Source organism: Rhinolophus sinicus, chromosome 12 (assembly GCF_057876585.1).
Source record: "Rhinolophus sinicus isolate RSI-liver-muscle chromosome 12, RSI-T2T, whole genome shotgun sequence".
NCBI lineage: Eukaryota > Metazoa > Chordata > Mammalia > Chiroptera > Rhinolophidae > Rhinolophus > Rhinolophus sinicus.
Genome location: NC_142512.1, coordinates 17,484,876 through 17,505,699, shown reverse-complemented (window position 1 = coordinate 17,505,699; position 20,824 = coordinate 17,484,876). Strand labels below are relative to the sequence as shown.

Here is a 20,824-nt window from a genome sequence, read left to right as displayed (position 1 = left end):
AATTCGATTTGCCCAAAGTCCCATAGTCAGACAGGAGTGGTCATCACACTTCCTAACAGCAGTAGTACCTGTCCGCCTCACGGGCCCTGGGTCCTCATTGAGGAAGGAGACGTGCGTTTTCCATTCCGTCCATTTCACCTCGTTAATCCTGCAAGTGTGACAATCATTCTGTTTTGCAACTGCACCTCATTAAATGCAAACAAATAGCACCGTGTTTGGGGTGTCCTGGACAGCCCCCTCCTGTCTGTCCCAGGAATCAGGAGCACTCCTGCCCCACAGAGTTACATCAGCGTTGTTAGGGTTTCAAATCTGCCCAAGTCCCCATTTTCCCAGGCCTCCAGGGATCAGTGCCCTCCCAGCATGTGGGACCCAGGAGCTCAGAGAGATATAAAGGGCACAGCTTCAGATAGCAGCAGGGTGCCTGACTGGTGAGAGGCAGTCCCTGTGGAAGGGGAGAGAGGAGGAGGGAAGGAGGGCCCCAGCTGAGAAGATGTAAGGGCATGAGGTTTAAATTCGTAGCCGGTTAACTAGGGTTAAGGTTGCACTAAACGGTGGCTAAACTTCAAACCCCAAAAGAGTAGGTAGTGTCTACCAAATTGGATTGCAACTGAATATGATGGTTTGGCTAAAGTTCACATTCAGAGAACACTTCTAGAGTGAGGGTGTCAACATTAGAGATATTTGTTAGAATAATGATAGTCAGAAGTGATGGTTCCTGGGACAGCATGGGAATTTCAGAGAAGTAGGTTTAGGTACAGTTATAGTCAGGTACCTAACGAAGGTAGCTTGTAGGATTAGGCAGTCAGATGGGGGTAGGAAGAGGTAGGTTCATCAGAAAAGATGGTCATGGCGTGTGTTTTTTTAAATCAAAAACTTGATGTCTGTTAAAAGCAGCTGCCATTCTCCAGTGACAAAAGGTGCCTTGGGTCCCCTGGTGTCACATGAACCCATACAAGGTAGACAGAAGGACAAAGAATTCCAAGTTGAAAAATCTTTTCTAAACCAGACACTGGAGAGGGAGAGGCTGTGAAGGCCCCTCCAAAATGACATATAGGGGACCTGCTGCTGGCATAGTCTCCTTTCCTCTCCCTTCCAAACTCAGGAAGCTTCATCCCAGAGCCAGTGATGCCAAAAGAGCAAATTCCACCTTCCAAGGAGTCTAGAATAGACCATGGCTGTGCAAGTGGCAGTACTGTTTCTTTAACATTCACCGCCTCGACTCTCTTGACCCACCCAAAGACTTCCGCCAAAGGGCCCTGGCTCCCTTTCTTACCGCAGACACAGCCGGAAATCTTCCTCTGCTACTTTGCACAGCTCCCCCATCCGGAATCTGCTCCTCAGCCACTCTGGCAACATTTTCTCAAACTCCAAGATTGTCCTGGCTCTCTGGGGACAGAAACGAGCCTAAGCACATTGCTGAAGGGCCAGCCCAGGAGCACAGTTGCGTATGAGTGTGCGCACACCTACACACACATACACACACACGCACACACAAGTGCATACATACATGCACATATGCACACAAGTGTACCAGCACACACCACCAAACAGCTCACTCCACCCCTCCTAGATGCTTAATGCATAGATCTTGGGGGGTTCAGCTAATCCACAGATTTCAAAAATGAAAAACCGGAAAGTTTGGGAAAGGTGTTCACATTGCTTTGCACATGGCATGAACGATGCTTCTGGAAGTCTAGGTGCTTCCTAACTGAAAATGTTAGGATCCTGGGATCCCACGGTACAGGGAAACTCAGACATCATGTAGTCCTTCCATCCCAGGCTTGGAATGCCCTCGGCAGGTTTCTTGGCAATAATTTGTCCAATCACTCCTAAATATTGTCAACAGCCAATTAACAAGGCCCTCATAATTAGAAACTTTCTCGTGTCAAATCAAAGCTTTTCTCCTGTAGTTGCCCCATCTACCTCAGTTCTGCCTCTTGAGGCCACAGAAGGTAGTTGCTCCCTCTTTCACAAGTAGCTCTGCAGATAATCTGGAAACAATACCACCTACTTCAACCCCGGTTCCAACACCATTTCTGGAAAGGCATGGTTTCCCAAGGCAAAGTCCTCTCCCAAGTCTGGTCACCACCTCTGGACATTCCTGTGGGTTGGTGTCCTCAGCATGTGAGGCCCGCAGTATGTGAGGAGTGTCGAGGCCAGGATGGAGGAGAGCAGAATTGTCACTTCCATTGTGCTGCACCCTATCCTCCTCGTAATGTGACCTAAGGTCACACTTCAACAGCCGCGTATCACACCACTGACTCTGAGAAGAGCACCCTCGTAAGCCTTAGTGCTTCTCACACTCAAGGAACCTAGACTCACACGTCCTCAAATCTGGCCAAGCACAGGGGTCTTATGTAGATTCCCAGGCCCCAGCCCAGACCCACCGGTGCTTATAGCTGTGAATACCATGTGCTGAACTGAGTCCCCATGAAGGCCTCCATATCAAGGTCTCCATCAGGCTCACCTGTAGGCGCCAGATGCGCTCACTCTCCTTGGAGATCTTCTCCACGGTCTCTCCCATGAGCGCAATGAGCATGTTGAGGAGGAGGACGAAGGTGAGGATGACGTAGGTGATGAGCAGGAACAGAAAGAGGATGGGGTACTTGGAGTTCTGCTGGATGTTCAGGTCGCCCAGGCCTATGGTGAGTTTGAAGAGTTCCAGTACAGCATCACTGAAGCTGCCATAGGAGCTGCAGTCCTTGTTGTCATTGGAACACTTCTCAATCAGCGAGGCCAGCGCTGGGAGGACAAAACAGGGTGTTCTCGTTAGCCTCTCTGCCTGGTTAATGACCCACCAAGCTTGTGCATACTTGCAGGTACACACGTGCCCCACACACACACTGCAGGTCTGCTGCCTCCTTCCCTCTGGTTAGTTAAGTTCCAGCTCCAGGCCCAGCTCTTCCGGAAGCCTCATCAAGCTGGTTCTCTTCCTTGACCTCCTGCCTTACAAAGCCCATGCTCTTCTCTCCTTCTTCTACCCCACCCTTCACCTGTCAATCACTCGCAGCCTTGCAGAGTTGCCAATTATAATCTATGTGTGTCTCTGGCTCCCCAGCTAGACTTTGAGTTCCTGACTTCCTGTAGTCTGGGTCATCTCCCCAACACTGTGATGTCCTGAGGGTCCTCCTAATGCTCTGGAGTGAGATCTCCTGTTCAAGGCCAAGGTCCTTTCTACTGTTCTTTCCAGTTCACTATAGCAGTGGTTCATTGCCGGCTGGCTGGCCGGCTGGCTGGCTGGATGGATGGATTTACTTACTCAGATTAATGACTAAGTAAATGAATGGATGAATAAACAAGCAAGAGAAGGATCAAATAAATAAGCAAATTATGACACAGGAAAAATACTGGGCAGATGGGAGCATCTGCCTAATTTCAAATGCCAATGATCACGGGGGTAAAAAAAAACTGTCATGGGGGAAAAAAAGAAAAAAACAAAGGAAATGTGTCTCCCATGCAGAGGGTAGAAGTAAAATCAGGTTGTGCAGTTCCCTCTGTTGTAAATAGAGAGGTTTTAAGAGGGGGCTCCCTATCCCTGGTCCCCAGAAGACCAGAGGCTCTCACAGATCTATCGGAAACAAACTGTGAGAGAAACATAATGTGGAGGGCCAAAGAAAGTTGCCTTGATGCATTAATTTACTTACATTTTTCAAAAACCATCAATCAAATTTTTGCGAACTTTAGTTTTCCCATCTGTTACATGCGGCCAAAAACACACCTGCCCAGCCTGTCTCAGCTTGTGAGAGTCACAAGGATGGATGTGAAAGTGGGAGGCCTGTCCCACAGTGGGGAAGGATAAGAATGACAGGCCTGCTTCAAATCCTGGGGTCTAAGCTTCAGTTACTTTACGATCAGGGATGATGTTTCCCACTTGATTGAGATATTGAGAAAAGTAAAAAGACACTGCTTGGAAAATGCTAAGCTCAGCAAAGGCTCTGCTGGTAGCTCATATAATTGTTGCTGAGGCTGCAATGTGTTTTGTCATTTTGACATCTATATACTCGTAAAGTACTTTACAAATGTGGAAGTTACTAGTATTTATAAATCAATTACCTACTCCGAATCCAAGTAAGAAGACGATATATACAAACAAGAATTTCAGAACATCATGCAAAATGACCTGCAAAGAAAGAAACATGATTGGAGGGTAAGGTCTTTGTACACATTCACGGGATACTGATTTCAGCGCTTCCCACGCTCTCCCAGGCTCCCACCCTAACCATGCCCTCCCTCTTCCCTCCACAAGTTCTGTCTCTGTCCCTTGTCCATGAGCACCATTCTTCATAGAGTCTCACATCTGGAATTCTCACACTTCCCAGGGGCAGTGATGTGCTGGAGCCAGCTCAAACTAGCTCACGGGAGCTGATTATTACACGTTCATGAATTTTGTGAACTGGTTGTTAAACACAGCCATTATGAAAAATTAAATATAAACTTATAAGTAAATAAATTACATTAAAACAGAGATAATGAATATTTAAAACCCATCACTTCTTGTTATTTTACAATTATCTATGCTCTTAAGGTTATGTATATCTATCGTAGCCATATGGTGGAAATACTATTAATAATGGTACTGTCCATCTCTTCCCAGCTCCGTGTTCAGTGACGTCATATTGGTAGCTTGAAATCAGTTAGAGTGGAGTATTTACACCATAGAAATTGGTGAATGCTACGAATCAGAGATTGACTCATTGTTTTGTTGACTATCTAGATCTAGACTGAAGACAGTGATGGAGAAAATGTTAAAGCAGATTAAACTTAAAAATGTGTCATATCTGTAGCTGCTACATTGCGAATAGCACAATAATATTAATGAAATAATCTTCTAGTATTTAAAACCTATTATCCAATTCAGCAAACACATGGCTCACATCATAGACAAACAACTGAAGTTTCAACATAAGTCTTCATTGTCTCACCTTCATCTAACTCCTTAAAAGAAAGAAGAGTATCAACCAACATTTATGTTGGAATAACACCCATTTGTCAGTTGCAACCATAGGTTGGCAACAGATATAAGAGTTCAACAAAAATCAACATTAGTTGATTATTATAATTATTCTGCGAGACTCAACTAGCTATGTGGAATTTACAATAAAGAGTATTGTCTATTTTATTGTTGCAAATTATATGCTACACATCCTTTATATAGTACATTTTATTAAAAAACGTGTGTGTGTGTGTGTGTGTATGTGTGTGTATGTGTGTGTGTGTGTGTGTGTGTCCCAGAGAGCTGGTTGTTAAATACTTAGCAGCACACCACTGCTTGGGGTGAGAACATCCCTTCACAAAGTATATCCCACCCCAAATACCCAACAAGCCCAGGCATTTCAAGGTCTGGACCCTTAAAGCTGACCAAAGGCAAATGGAGACAGTGGCATTCAGGAGAAAGAACAGTGGCCTGTCCCTTGGGCAAATTGTTTTTACTCTCCAGAACTGTTTCCCTTTCTAGAAAATGGACATTGTCTGAGGGCCCTCTTGGCCAGCGTGTCTCTGATGCTCGGAGGCCCCCCAACACACCTTCTGGATCATGACGCTGTACATGCCCATGGACTGGAACCCCCGTGTGTAGTAGAGCATGTTCGCCCAGCCCAGGGCCATGGCCAGCACGAGGCAGGCGAGGTACTCTTTGTAGGCAAACAAGTACAAGAAGACAGAGAGTATCACAAGCACAGCTTGGACAAAACTGTTCAGGAGACACAGGAGACAAGGGCCTTACTTACTTCTCAGCATCAGGGCAGATATTCAAACTCCCAACCTCCCTTAATCCCTGAACCATCACCCTGGTGGTGCTGACTCTGTCCCAGCTAATGCTAGAGAGACAGAGAAGGCTGCCCCAGCCCCACTCGACTACGTCTGAAATCCAAATCCCAACGCCAGATGTAAGTCGGAACCAGCAACAGGCTGGTTGCAGTAGACTTTTTAAAAACACAGATCGCCAGGGCCCCAGGAGATTCTGGTTGACAAGATCTGGAGTATGGCCCAGGAGATTGTGTATTTTTTAAACCACCCACATGATTTCTGATTCTCACATAGATTGTGGAACCACTGGGGTAGATGGAGAATGCAGTGAATGATTGCATTTTTAACCAAAATGATACTTACAAACCAATCATAACGAAAGTCCCCAACACCTACTTTTTTACCTTTTAAAAAAGCATGATACACGCTAAGTGAAATAAGCTAGTCACAAAAGGACAAATACTGCATGACTCCACTTATACAAGTACGAGATCCTTAGAGTGGTCACATTCATAGAGACAGAAAGTGGAATGGTGTCACCAGGGGCTGGGGGAAAGGAGTAGGGAGCGTTATTTAATGAGGACAGAGTTTCGGTTTTGCCAGATGAAAAGAATTCTAGAGATTGGTTGCACAACAACGTAAATATACTTAACAGTACTGAACTAACTGCACGCTTCAAAATGGTTAAGATGGTAACTTCTATGTTTTGTGTATTTTCCCACAATTGAAAAAATTTTGAGTACAATATATACCAAATACACAAGATCAAAATCTACTCTCAAACAATATGTACACCATCAGTTATGCAGACATCTAGATCCAGACTCTCTCTGGCTTATAACAGCAGGTAGCCCCCACCATTACAAAATATGTAGCTGAAAAAAAAGAATATGTAGCTAGTTAGTGAGGACACAGGCAACCTTGTTTGTCTCATGCAGTGAAAAGCAAATGTTGGGGTGCATTTGGGACTAAAGGGAGGAAGCACATCTACACTTTCTTCTACACTAACACAACAACTAACACGCAGAGGAGCAGGGCAGTGCATTGGTGGCTACACAAATGGGTTTTTCTCTGGCATCGTCATACTTTCGCAAAGGTGACATACTCCAATGTGGTTCGCATCATGGGCAGGGCTGCACCTGGCCTATCCATTCAGTGCAGTCTCTGGGCGCCCCACTCACCCACAGTGACGAAGAACTCATGCCTCTGGAAGGCAGGTACATACTTAATAAAACACCTAGGTATTTGGAAACATCAGGCCAAGATTCAAGATCCTATATACACAGCCTCCCAAATACTCAGAAGAGGGACTTCAGTGGCGTCTACAGAGCTATGGAGCTGACATTCTTCAACTGGGGCTGCAGACTCTGTTCCATTCACATGGCAGCAAAGCTGAACCCGCCTCTGCTCATTTAGAGACAGGTCACGTAAGCCTCTGTTGTCCAGTGTACATGACCTCACTTAGACAGGGCTGAGCTGGGCTTTCTGGCTAGGGCCCTATGGTAACTAAGCCTGCACTAGGGTGGGGAGCAGAAGACTGGGAGGCCGAGTCTGGCTTTGACACCACACACGCTCCGAGTGACGGTGAGTGACTCAATTCTCTGGTCTGGACCTCAGTTTTCATGCCTTCAGATGAGACTCAACGGTTTCTCAAGTACATCCCAGCCCTGATCTGCCAGGGTCCAAGATGGCAACTTCTAGCCCGCATGCCACTTAGAGGAATTGGGCTGGAGCCCTTCATAAAAAAAGTAAACAGCACCGTTAAACCTCTTCATGCTGTCTGCCACCCAAGGCTCTGTGGCAGGGGGGAGTCAGCCATCACTACAGCTAGATGGTGGGTCCTAGGGTTTACTGGACCTCTCCAAGGGCATCTATGTATCTCTTTTAGCAGAAGTTAGAGGGGAGGTGCCTGGCCATGCGGCTATGGCGGAATGACTGGGGCACCGTGACAGCTGTTGCAGAAGGACACAGCAGCCACCATACAGGACTTCAGCCCTGCCTGTGAGGTGGTGACCAAGGGGACAGATGTACTTACAATACAAAGTGAAACCAGGCATCTGAGAGTATGGACTGCAGATCTGAGGGTCTCAGCAGGAAGATCGCGATGCCCTGAGGCCAGAAAGGAAGGAAAAGCTGCAGCCTCTCTGTGCCCCTCATTGGGGGATCTGACAACGTAGGTGTTTCCTCAGGACCAAGACTCAGCATGTGAAGGCCCAGCCAGAGCCCAGGTGAGGGGCACAGAGGGGCACCTGTGCCTGGGGACACAGGAGAACCCAGAGAAAGAGTGCAATGCTCCCCCAAGTCTTCTTATATTTCCCATTCCCATCCTCATCCTCACCCCGGAACCTGCAAAGCAGCACAGCCATGTAGCTACCTGCCACTCCTCAAATATGGCCGCCTCACTTTCCAGCCTCAGAGCCTTCATTCATGCTATTCCCCCCACCTGCCCTGTAATGACCTTCTCCTTCATGTCCTCATGCCCTCCAGTCCTACCAGAGTAACTACCATCTCTGACTTCAAGCCTTCCCTCCCTCCCTCCCCGTCCCCAGATAAGTCCTCTCTTCCTCTGAACCTGATGTGGGTTTTCGTAGTCTATCTCAAAGTCTAGATGCTTGTGTCCCTCTGAAATCCCCTACCAGACTGTGAGCTCAAAGAGGACAAACCCTCTCCCTCCCTGTCACCTCTCCCAGGACTCCACATATAGAAAGTGTTCAGAATATACCTGTTGATTCATTGATTGAATAGATGGATGGATGGATCAATCAAGTGGTTGACTGATAAACAGATGGAAAGATGAAAGGATGGAAGGCTAGTGGGTAAGGATGAGTGGGCATTTGATTGGATGAATGAGTGGCTGGGTCGATGAGAGAGGGCAGGTGATTGGATGAATGGATGGAGGGGAGAGGAAGATGGGTGACTGTGGCTGGGAGGGTAGATAAATGGCGGATAGACAGACAGATGGAGGGGTGCGTGGATGAAGTAGGTAAGATAGGTCTGCTTATTTATTTATTCCCATTTTGTAACTAAGAAACCTAAAGCTTCGAAAGAAAATGGCTCCCTAGATCCCCCGAGCAGTGATGGCAGAGCAGGGCAGGAGGGAAGCCAGGCTTGCTGTCACCTGCCTGCATCTCACACTAGTCCGGAAGGGTTTAGTGGCCCACTCACCTCTTTCACAGAAATGCACGTGGCCCAGATGAGTACGAACATCCTTCCTAAGAGTTGCAGCCACCCCATATTGTGTGTCAAGGCCAAGGGGTGTGGGAGAGCCTGGGAAAAAGAAAAGGGAATGGGTAGTGCTGGATGGGGAGTGAGGAGACCAGGGGTAGTGCCAGCTCTGGAGGAAACATGCACGTATACCCGCCGAACCCTCATGCCAGGCCAGGAGCCAGCAGGAAGCCCAATCTCTGTACAGGGTGGCAGAAGGAACGGCAGTCCCTTACCCTTGCCTTCCCCATCCTTGGTGGAAACCCAGAACTCTACAGTGAGGAACCTGAACCAGTCCACACACTAACAATCCTCACACCTCGTGGCATTTGTCTGTTCTAGAGCCCATCCAATTCCAGACACTCACAGGGCCTCATGGCACAGTTAATTAAAGCTGAAACTCTGTGCTCCAGTAAATACATGGGAAACTGAGGCCCAGAGTGCTGTGAAAGCTTGTCCAATGACCTCCTCCTCCTCCCATTTCCTGTGGTCCTCACAGCAGAAACACCCAATCAGCTCCAGATTCAGACAGAGCCTGGGTACGGCCTGGGTTTCCTTACCCTCCAGCTCTCTGCCCAACATGGGCCACTGTGGGGCTGAGCACCTGGGGCTTAGCTCAGCTAAGCACTGAGACATGTTTAGTTCCCTAGAAACAGTGAAGGACAACAATTGGGGAGGCCCATGCAGGGCTCTTGGCTTCTCTGTGCCTCAGTTTCCCCATCTGCACATGGGGTGTCTCCAAGCTCCTGCAGCTCTGACTACCCCATACCTCCCATCAAGGGGCCCACGTACCTCCTCTTCCCGGGGCCGGTAGTAAGAGACGAGAGTCAGGGTGATGTTGTAGAAGAAATAGAAGCAGAAAGACAGGAAGAACATGTACTTGGCAAACTTCTTCCATTTCTCACGCAGCAGCGTGTGAAGGGGCTCCAGGGTGAGCATCTCGTGCCGGTTCTGAGGGTAGATCGCCACAGTCACCATGGAGATGAGGGGAGGGCAGACCATTGTCAGAGGCCCTCATTTCAAAGGGAGCCCTGAGTCAGCACTGCCCCCGGCAGAGGGGCCACTCATTATGTCCAATGGACTGGTTTGGCTGGAAAGGTCAGAAGGGTAATTTCCAGCTCCTAAGGCTCCTTGCCAGTGGGCCCAGGTGGCAGCCAAATGCCACAGGAACTGAGCTCCCAGCAGGAGGACCTGATGCTCAGTGAGGAGTGAGGGTAGAGGGGGGCAGGGAGTGTGACAGGGGTTCTGGCCTCAACTTGGGCCCCCTTCACTCTGTAACCTTAGGAAAGCCCCTGACCCTCTCTGAGCCTCGGTCTCCTACCTAGACAACTGATGTCAATCAAACTGCCCTACCTACCCGGCTGCTATGAGGGTCCACAGAGACCGTGGACAAAGTAGGCTCTGGGAAGCACGACTTGGTAAAACGTGAAGGATGGAGATCCAGTCTGCTGCCTCACTTCCCTCCAAGAGCAAAAAACTTCCCACTGTTGATCCTTTCTGTCCCCCTCCAGTTTCACCAACCTCTACTTCTTGCCTCCTCCAGGAAAACCTCCCTGATTGCTCCGGCTGTGCCTCATTTGGGGCCAGGTTTAGGGGAAAAGAGAATTCTGAGCCTGGCTATATAGAACCAGTTAGGTGAGTGGGGGAGAAACAAGATGGAGAAGTCAATACCAATGACCCATCCCCACACTGTCCAGGATTCTGGGGCCAGGAGACCGCACTCAAGGACAGCTGGGAATACGTGAGCCCAGCACAGGGCCCGCCCATTCTGTGCTGACTCCACCCACTGAGCCAAAGGAATGGGGGATTGCAGATATGCACGGCTAGTGGCACGGGGTCTTCCCAGTGCCCCTGGAATCCTTGGCCTAAGGCCCAACCCCTGTCCCTTGCCCTTCCCCAGCCCACCCGGGAGACCCACATCGATGTTGGTGTTGTAGACAATGATTTCGAGCACTGAGTTGTCTGTCATGGTGTCCACGTTGGTGAGGTCGTAGAGGGAGGACGACACAGGCCCATATGCCCAGTCGGTGAACTTCCTGGACAGGCTCCGGAGCGGCTTCTCCTTTATCTCACGACTGAGGATGTACTTCAGGATCTGGGGACAAGAAGAGGAACAACCATTAGCCACAGAAAGGGGCTTGAAGCCAACAGGGCCTGGAAGATGCTCCCACCAAGGATGGATTGAGTCTGGCCTCTGTGTCTGATGCCATGACCCCTGGGCCCGGCCTCATCTGTGGAATAGGCTAGAAGCTCGCTATTCTGCCCATCTCACTGGGGATTATGAACACCAGAGACAAAAGGTGCAAAGGCCCTTTGCACACTGCAGAAAGCTGCACAATCAGTTAATAAAACCCTGTATAGTGAAGAATCCAGAAACCGACAATTCTGAGAAATAATTTCTGTTTGTCCTGGATTTGAGAAGAAGCCTCAAGTTTTTCTAGCTTTCCCATCACACCGTCAGTCAAGATCCTGCCAGTTGAGGCTCACTGCTCTGGCCAGACATAGGATGATGCAAGACGCCAGCCTTACAGAGAAGCCAGGGCACCCACTCTCTAAGTCAGTGATCCTCAAACTGCTGCGCATTGGGTCCCGGGAAACATTAAAAATCCCACACCACCAACTAATCCAATCCAACTCTCTGGAAGGGGGCCCAGGCATTTGTATCTTGTAAAGCTTCCTAGTGGTTCTAAAGTGCAGGCAAGACTGAGAGTCACGGCTGTCCAACTCACTATTTCCCGAAATCTGAGCCCTGGGGTCCCCTAGGATGGGGGCCAGGGCTTCCCAGGGCACTAACGCAAGGCCAAGGAGGAAGAGCCTATTGGGGAGAGCAATGTTAGAGCCCTGATCGCACTTGAACCAGTGGGATTTCCATCTCATCTCACATGGGAGGCTTGTCTCCACAGCCCAGGCAGAGAGCTCCTAGGTATGGGACAGGTCTCCCACAGACAGGGTCTGTGTCTTAAGAACAGGGGTGAGGGGTTGGGAGATGGGGTTGGGGGTGGGGGAGAAATACAATTCCTCGTCTGTCAAAGCCATTCTCCATCCCCTCCTCCCCCGACAAGTGAATGAAAAGGTCCTTTGTAGGCCCCACTGGGACAGGACCTAACCACTGGGACAGGACCCAATGCCCTAAGGGCACCACCCCCACCTTGATCTCAGACCAAGCATGGCTCCAGCCACCAGTAGAGATTCGAGCTCACCCCAGCACAAGTCTCCACCAAGGCTCCCGGTTAAGCCTTGAGTCCACAGCCACATCACACAGCGCACAAGGGGCCGTAAGCAGCCACATGCTCTGCTGAGAACTTGGCTCAGAGTTTCAACCTGATGCACAGGCTGGAGTCTCTCCAGAGTTGGGGAGCAGCAGCCCATCGGCTCTGGAGTCAGAGCAGCCATTCTGGAACCCCTGTCCTCATGAGAGGCTGAAGCCCTCGAGGGTCAAACACAGCCTCCGTTCAGTGCCTTGCCATGCAAGAATCCTCAGCCATGAGGCATTAGAGACGTTATGTCACTGTAGCCTTAAAGCTCTCCCAGTGAGGAGGGTCCCAGGGCAGGAGATGGAAACAGGGAGGGTCAGGGACTGAAATCCAATTGGTGGGCCCACACGCTGCATCTCAGTGGCTCTGTGTGATCACTCAGAGCAAACCCATCTCAGGCCACAACTGCACTTCCGAAGCTAAGGCTGAGACCTTCCCCGGGCTGAGGTGTGCCCTATGGGGCCCCAGGGCTGGCTGACGGCAGAGTGCCTCCCGCCCTCCCACCTGCCCCAAGCCCACCTCGGCCTTGCCCATCTTGGCCGCCAGCTGCAGCGGGGTGAGGCCGTCGTTGTTGCGCATGGTCTCCAGCTCCCAGTTGCCACTCCTCAGCAGGATCATGTCATACATGCGCTTCACGAAGTCATTCTGCTTTTTGAAGTCCTCGGCCACCGTCACCAGCGCGTGTAGGATGTTGTTGCCCCGTGAGTCCTGCGAGGTGATGTCTGTCTGCTCATTCTCCATCAGCAGCTGCACAATCTCTGGCTGGTTGGTGCATGCTGCCAGGGCCAGGGGTGTCTCACCTGGGAGAGGGGGAGCAATGGCACTCAGCTCACTCGTGGACCAGAGTCCCAGGAGTGAAGACCATACCGTGACCATCTCAGCAGAACTGACCCCGAGATTCCCTGTCCCTTTCCCTAGCTCCCCCTGGTGCGGGAAGAGACCGAAGCTACATCATTGCAATAACCCCCCAGCTGCCCTCCAACACTCTATCCTCAGCACAGCTGCCAGAATGATCCTTTTACCACATAAGGCTCCATTTACCCAGAATGAAAGCTCAAGAGCTCAAGTTTCGACAGGAGCCTACAAGGCCCTACATCTTCTAACGTTATCTCTTCCTCTCTCCCTCATTCCTTTCCAGCCACAAGGGCCTTCTTCCTTTTCCTCAAACACACCAGGAATTTTCCTGCCTCAGGACCTTTGCACTGGCTGTGCTCTCTGCTGGCAGTGCTGTTCCTCAGATATCTGCTTCACTCAGCCCCTCACCTCCTTCAGGTCTCTGTTCAAACATCACATTTGCAATGAGTCACCCTACCTGCCATATTTAAAAATGGAAATCCACCTCTTTTCTGCCCCAGAGCTTCTGTTTCCACTTCCCCTGCTTTACTTTTTTATTTTTTCAATAGCACTATCCTTTTCTAACATATTACATAATATTACATTTATTATGTTTATTATTGATGTTCTCATTCCCATCTAGAATGTTAGTTCCATGAGGGCTTTTTTTGTTCCCTGATATATTTCAAACACTTAGAATAGTGCCTGATTTATATAGTAAGTGCTCAAATATTTGTTAAGAATAGAGAAGGCAGGCGACTCCCACAAGGTCACACAGCAAGCCTGAGGCAGAACCAGGATTGGACAGCAGGTCTCTTGCTGCTTCCCTCCCAAACTCTCTCCTGTCCCGTGTCTCTTCATCCCACCCAACAAATGTTTCCCTACACTGGTTCCAATCAGGTCTGATGCTGGGCAATGGACTGCCAAGACCCTGTCCTCAAGGCCATCCAGACCCATTTAGTCTTACTGATTAAAAAAACCACCTGGAAGAGAAAACAGGTCAGTGGTTGTCGATTAGGAAGAGGGTTTGACTACAAAGTTGTACCAGGAAACTTTCTGGTGTGATGTAGCTGTTGGTTCCCTGTCCTGACCACAATGGTATGCATGTGTGGAAAGGAACAGAACTACAACTGTACGTTACAGTGGGTGAATTTCACTGTATCGAAATTCCACATTAAAAATTTTTTTTTTCACCTAGAGCATTGTAACCCCAATTGCTTTTGGACACCCTAAGGTGTCAGTCAGGGAATTTTCACACTCTCATTTTGACTCCTTGTCTGCAGTCCTGAGAAACACTGAGCACGGGGAACAGAGGCCAGAGCTGACAGCCAGGAAGCCTACGTGGGCTCCTTATTACACTGGGGCAAGTCCTCTCCCTTCTCAGAACCTCTCACCTCACCTGTGAACTAGGGCTCTCTCTCTCTCTCTCTCTCTCTCTCTCTCTCTCTCTCTCTCTCTCTCTCTCTCTCTCTCTCTCTCTCTCTCTCTCTCTCTCTCAGGTCTCCGTTCCCTGCAGAGAGCTGCTTAGGTGAAGGCTTGTGTGCCTCTAAGACCACCCAGCACCCCCTCTCCCTTAGGCCCTGGCGGTCCAGTTCAGATGGACTAGAGCCCTCCCTAGCCCGGCTCTGTCCTCCCGGACACGGCAGAAATTCGCCGTGGGTTTCTCCACCAGCCCGCCAGCCCTGCGTCTCGTGGGGCGAAGGCCATCGTGCTGGAGCGGGGTGGGGCGCCCCCCCCCACGCCCACCGCCCGGACCCGGCCCCCGACCCCGTGCCGGGCTGACGACACCCACCGAAGTAGAAGCCTTCGTGCTGGTACTTGGGGTTGAAGAAGACCCCCTTGGCGTGGGCGTTGACGTCGGCGCCAGCTGCGATGAGCAGCGCGGTGATGTCGCCCTGCCGCCGCTCGATGGCGATGTTCAGTGCCGTCTGCCCTGCGGACAGGGTGGGGTGAGTGCGGGGGCGGCGTGGAGGCTGGGGGACTCAACGGCTGGGACACTGGGTGACAGACCCTATCTGGCTTTTTCCCCTTTCTGGCCTCCATACCCTCCACGGAATCCTAGTGAAATAACAGCTGCCTGTCTGGTGTGTGTCGCCAGCTACCAAGAGTCCCAACTTCCCTCTTTGCTCCATTCATTCTTGCATGGAAGCAAGGAATATTTATGGAGTGTTGGCTCTGCTCCGGAGGGGGGTGGGATACACTGCACACAGGATGCAGTTTTGACTTGTCCTGAAGAAGCACAGTCTCACTGAGAATTAGATGCTACCATACAGGAAGGTGGAGGCGCTGTGGTTCCAGAGCAGGGGGTCAGCGGTCTTCCCAGAAGTGACCTCTAAGCTGCCACCTAGTAAGTTTCACGGGACTGGATGGGGCTAGCTCATGGCCTGACAAGCCAGGTTAAGAGGGTTAGAACTTCATCCTAAAGACCGTGGGAGGTCGGCCACAAGGTATTGAAGCAGGAAAGTAACATGGCCAGAGTTTGGGTTTATGTGCATGTGCATTTTCAGATCATTCTGGCTGCAAAATTGGAAGATGTCTTAGAAGGAGCCCAGACTTATGCAGAACTGTGGCTCCAGTTGAGAGATAATGAAGCCCCAAGACCCTTAGAGAAAGTGTCCTCAGGATGGTCTGTGGGGCTTGGGGGAGCAAGGGCATCTCTGGTAAGGTCCTGGTGTCTGGACTCGGAACTGGGTGGCTGGTGCCTGTGACCGAGGAACAGAACAGGGGACAAGCAGTGGGAAGGGGGAGGAGGGACATTAACTCTGTTAGTGGAGCCTGCAGAACCTCCAGACGGAGGGGAGCAAAAGGCTGGGGCGATAGTCTTAGAATGTCCCACTAGAAGTAGCATTTTACAAAGAGCTGCCATCATACCATAAATAAAAATAAAGTCCTGGTGGATTAAAGAACTAAGCAGTTTTAAAATCGGAAAATTTACGTGGGCCAGTTGGCTCAGTTGGTTAGAGCACAGTGCTCATTCCGTGTTTCCCCAAAAATAAGACCTAGCCAGACAATCAGCTCTAATGTGTCTTTTGGAGCAAAAATTAATAGAAGACCTGGTATTATATTATATATTATATTATATTATTGTATAACACCCAGTCTTATAGTAAAATAAGACCGGGTCTTATAGTAAAATAAGACCAGGTCTTATATTAATTTTTGCTCCAAAAGATGCATTAGAGCTGATTGTCCTGCTGGGTCTTATTTTTGGGGAAACAAGGTAACCCCAAGGTCACCAGTTCGATTCCCACATGGGCCCTCCACAACTAGATTGCTGACAACGAGCTGCAGCTGAGCTTCCTGGAGGGGCAGCTGGATGACTCAGTTGGTTAGAGTGCAAGCTCTCAACAACAAGGTTGCGGGTTCAATTCCCGCATGGGATGGTGGGCTGCGCCCCCTGCAACTAAAGATTGAAAACGGACTTGGAGCTGAGCTGCGCCCTCCACAACTAGATTGAAGGATAACTACTTGGAGCTGATGGGCCCTGGAGAAACACACTGTTCCCCAATAATCCCCAATAAAAATTTTTTTAAAAGATTTTTTTCATTGGAAAATTTGTTTATAACTAACCTTTCAATAAGGAAAACCTTCTTAAGCAAAATTCAAAATGCAAAAACCATAAAGAAAAAATCGACATGTTTCCTTATATAAAAATTAAAGATTTCTGTATTTCAAAAGACAGCTTAAAGAAAGTTAAAAGGCAGTGGATAGGCTGGGGAAAATATTTGAGACATGTAAAAAGACAATATGTTTTTAAAAATCCATAATATATTAAGAGCCCTACAAATCAATAGAAAGACAATCTGAAAGGAAACTGAGAAAAGAGTATGAAGTACCTCACAGAGAAGCAAATACACATAGCCAATAAAGAAAGTGGAAGAGGTTCGAATCACTGGTAATCAGGAAAATGACTTATTATTTTTCCTCCACCAGATGGGCAAAGACCAAAAGAAAAAAGGAGGAGGAGAAGAAGGATTAGTGAATGGTGGGGGGAGAGTAAAGTAATAGCCTTTGTAGACAAATTTGGCAATAACCATTATAATTTTAAATGCGCATGCCCTTGAACCCAGAAATTCCATAGTATTTTCCTAAAATATGTGTACATTGTGCACAGGGTCATAGATAAGAATGTGCACTGTGATATTGTCATAATGAAAAATTGGAAACCACCTGGATGTCTGTCAACAGAATGGTGAAACTAGCCACGTACAGCTGTGCTCAGACGAAACAGGTAAGAAGGAAGCAGACTTTAACATTCTGACATGAGAAGGTGTCTAAGACATATAGTCAATCCAAAAACAAGCAACTTGTAGAACAATGTAAATAGTATAATACTATTCTATATTAAATAAATAGATAAACAAATAAGGCTGTCTATTTCTATGTGCACATACACATATACGTCAAGAGTCTAGGGAAGTCCTCAAAGCCTCTGGAGAGGAAAGTGGGGAACAGGTAAAGGTGTTTTTTTTTACTTCGTTAAAATATTTGAATGTTTTATCAAGAAATTCTATTCATATGTCCTTTATGTAATTAAAACTGAATTATGTTAAATTTCAATGATGGATATCTAGAGGTTCATTATGCTAATATCTCAAATATATGTTTAAAATTTTTAATAAAATTTTTTAGTTGAATATATTATTTTTAAATAAGTCTCTGAAAGCCTCTGATAAAATGCTAAAAACAATTATACTTTTAAAGTTATCATTAAATACTCTTAGCAGTATAAGAAGGAAATATTAGCCTCTGCCAAATGGGAAAACTGAGGCTCAGAAAGGCAAGGTGACTTGCCCAAAGTGAGGAAAAATGCTACTCTGATGGTTCCAGGTGGCAAGGAGTATCTAGAACATGGAAGAGAAGGTATCAGCAGGTACCATCAGCGGGGAGAATGGGAGGCTGGTGTTTGGGAAGACAGGAAAAATGGCTCCTTCCACCATGCAGAGAGAGAAAGGGTGCCCACAGCCCCCGCTAACCCCAGTAGCAAGAGGCAGATTTATGAAAGAAGGAAGAGACAAGGAGGGGCTGAGAAAGGAGAGAGGTAAGGATTTGCAGCCAGGACAGCAAAGCCTTAATAGAGACACTAATCTTCATTTATTCACTGATTCAAAAAGGATTTATTAAGAACCTCTTATGTGAGACCCCAAGGGCACCAGGGAATCCACACGGGGAAGACAGGCTCCGTCCCTACCCTCAAGGAAAACATGCTGATAGGAGTCCCTGTAATACTGACAAGAAGAAAGGAGGAGACCGAAGGGGAGATGAGTCAGGACAGAGAAGCTTGAGGCACTGGCCTAAACCTCCCTGGCTACAGGACTAGTGTCAACTTCCTAGTGACAGGCTGAGCACATTATACAGCTCATCCAGTTTCTTTCTTCGCTTTGATTACCAGGGAGCTCAGTGTGCAGTTCAGCCCTCAGTTGTAACAATCTTCCCTGGGTTTCCCCTCCTTCACTCCATAGTTTCTAGTTTTTCACAATCCTTGACTTTTTCTTATATATAACAAAAAAACTTTGAAAGTCTGCAGAGCTTAAATAAATAAATAAAAATAAGGTTACTTTCTCCCATGAGAAAATGTAAGGGCCCAAGCTAAACTCTCATTTGCAAAAAGCTGAGTTGTTTAGTGTTCCCTGGCATATCAGCAAAGTGGCATCCAGTTATTTTTCAGCCCATCATTTTTGTCACAAGCATCTCATAATATATTAACGGGAGGTTTCCTGACTCCAAAAACCCAAATGAGGATACACCTTACTGATTATTCACAATGGATTTCCTGGGCAGGAAAACACTATCCCAAATTTGGTCTCCCTGCACACTCTCTGACCCACCTACAAGAAAAGCCACAGAATTGAGACCCAAATGAGGGGTTAATAATAATGATGATGATGATGGTAATACTAACAGTTGCCATGTGTTGGCCCCGCAGAGCTCTCTAACCTCATCCCCGGCCTTCTTTCTGTCACTCACATGTGCCACGTCCATTCGCATCTCAGGCTATTGCCCTTGCCTTGTTCTGGATCGCTCTCATCATACAGGTGTCAGGTCAAAGGTCACCTCTCTGACCATCCTTCCTGAAGTTGCCCATCCCCAGTTACTTTTGGTCACATTACTTTCTTTTCTTTTCAAAGCATTTTCCATCTAAAATTACCTTATTTAGAGCAGTGGCTTTTATCTGTCTTGATCACCACTGCATCCTGGTGTCAAAAAACAATGCCTGGCATGTGGTCAGTGCTCAAAATTATTTGCAGAATGAAGGAAGGAAGAGAGGAGTGTCTGCGATGTGGCACGCTGTGTTCCCTGGGCTGTCAGTGACAGCAGTTCCTCCGCATGGCCTGACCCCCACCCGCTGTCGGCACACCCGTCCCTGAGGCAGGTACCTTCGTAGGCCTCCTCCGTGTACTCGGCGTTGATGAACCTGTCCAGGATGTCATTCTCCTCCGCGAAGGCAAGCAGGATCCGCACAATGGCCTTGGTGTTGGGGTTGATGTTTAACAAGGCCTTCATCAGACAAGTCTTCCCAGTGTCCGAGGCCGTCAGCTTGTGCATAAGGAAGTCTGCAGGCAGAGCCACAGGCTGAAGCCACAGGGAGGCCCCTTCGCCCTCCCAGCCCCACGGAGGGGAGGCCAGGGTGTGGGCTGAGCTGCAGCCTCAGACCCTGGGACGCTGCTCCAGGCCTACTGCTGGTCTCCCTGAGTCTGCAAACCGCCCTCCCCGCCCCTCCCATCCTTCCCTGCCTCCCCTCCTCTTCCTCTCCTTTGCTGGCTCCTTCTCCACAGCCCATGAGAGCCTTATCAGAGGGCTTTCACTCTTTAGCTTCTTGCCCCTCTCCCTGGTAGGAAGCGGTCTCACCCACTGCATGGCTTCTCACTGTCCACCTCAGTGCTAACACCCTGACATCTGCAACCTGCCCCCTCCTGGTAGTCTATAAATAGAGCTCATCGCCTCCCCCTAACCTGTACTCCCCTGGTCCCCGAGACAGCTCAGGCTCCAACATCACCAAGTCTCCCGTGGCACCACCCGATTCCTTCCTCTCCCTCACTGCCCGCATCCTTGAGTCCTGCCAGTGCCACTGCCTGAAGTGCTGTGCCCCCTCCCCCAGCCCTGCTGCTGGGGTTCCAACTCTGCCTGGACAGTGGCCTTCTCCAGTTTCACCCCCGTCCTCCACACAGTAGCCAGACCATGACCTTCATCTGTCTAAGCCCCTCTGTGGCTCCCCATTGCCCTCAGCGTCAGGTTCAAAGTCCCTAGTCCAGCATTCAAGGCTCCTTACACACCAGCCCCATGAGTTGGTGGGAGGGAAGATGGACAGTAGGAGCCAAGCAGAGCCCCTAACCCTGCACCCTGTGCCAGGACCAGCCACTGACCAGGCACGTCCAGGCCTCGGCGCCGCTTGCAAAGCTCCTGCAGCTCCACTAGCAGATCTAGCAGCTCCTGCACGCAGCCCTCCGACACCGCCGCAAAGATGCGTTTCTTCAGCCGCTTCTTTTTTCGCCTCTGCTCTTCTTTGGCCAGGTTTGCACTGAGGCCAGGAAATTTGTCCCACTCACCACACGTGCACCACCACCCCATGCTCTCCCCACTTCCCCTGCCAGAGCCAGTGTGCCTATAGGGCACTGCACCAGCCCTCCAACTCTGCGTGCCTGTCACATGCCTAAAATCCCCTCCATTAGTGCCCCAGGCCCCTGGAGCAGCCTCCCCTTCTAACCCAAATGCAATCACATTCCATCAAAATCTATATTTGGATACACATAGTAATGACCAGGAAGGATCTATACCTGTTAATAATG

The 20,824-nt window shown here is 49.0% G+C and overlaps 1 protein-coding gene across 2 annotated transcripts in view; it reads right to left on the bottom strand.

Annotated features, from left to right (window-relative positions):
• The window catches only part of TRPV3 (transient receptor potential cation channel subfamily V member 3), a 31,531-nt gene that overhangs the window by 3,608 nt on the left and 7,099 nt on the right, over positions 1-20,824 (bottom strand). For both annotated transcript variants that reach the window (XM_074319560.2, XM_074319561.2), the window contains exons 4-16: positions 20,402-20,556; positions 19,415-19,591; positions 14,830-14,970; positions 12,723-13,003; positions 10,868-11,044; positions 9,742-9,900; positions 8,911-9,012; positions 7,781-7,854; positions 5,524-5,689; positions 4,054-4,120; positions 2,468-2,742; positions 1,274-1,386; positions 69-148 (exon numbers count right to left, since the gene is read on the bottom strand). In XM_074319560.2, coding sequence (XP_074175661.1) covers positions 69-148; positions 1,274-1,386; positions 2,468-2,742; positions 4,054-4,120; positions 5,524-5,689; positions 7,781-7,854; positions 8,911-9,012; positions 9,742-9,900; positions 10,868-11,044; positions 12,723-13,003; positions 14,830-14,970; positions 19,415-19,591; positions 20,402-20,556 — 1,967 coding nt within the window. The remainder of the gene's footprint in view (positions 1-68; positions 149-1,273; positions 1,387-2,467; positions 2,743-4,053; positions 4,121-5,523; positions 5,690-7,780; positions 7,855-8,910; positions 9,013-9,741; positions 9,901-10,867; positions 11,045-12,722; positions 13,004-14,829; positions 14,971-19,414; positions 19,592-20,401; positions 20,557-20,824) is intronic.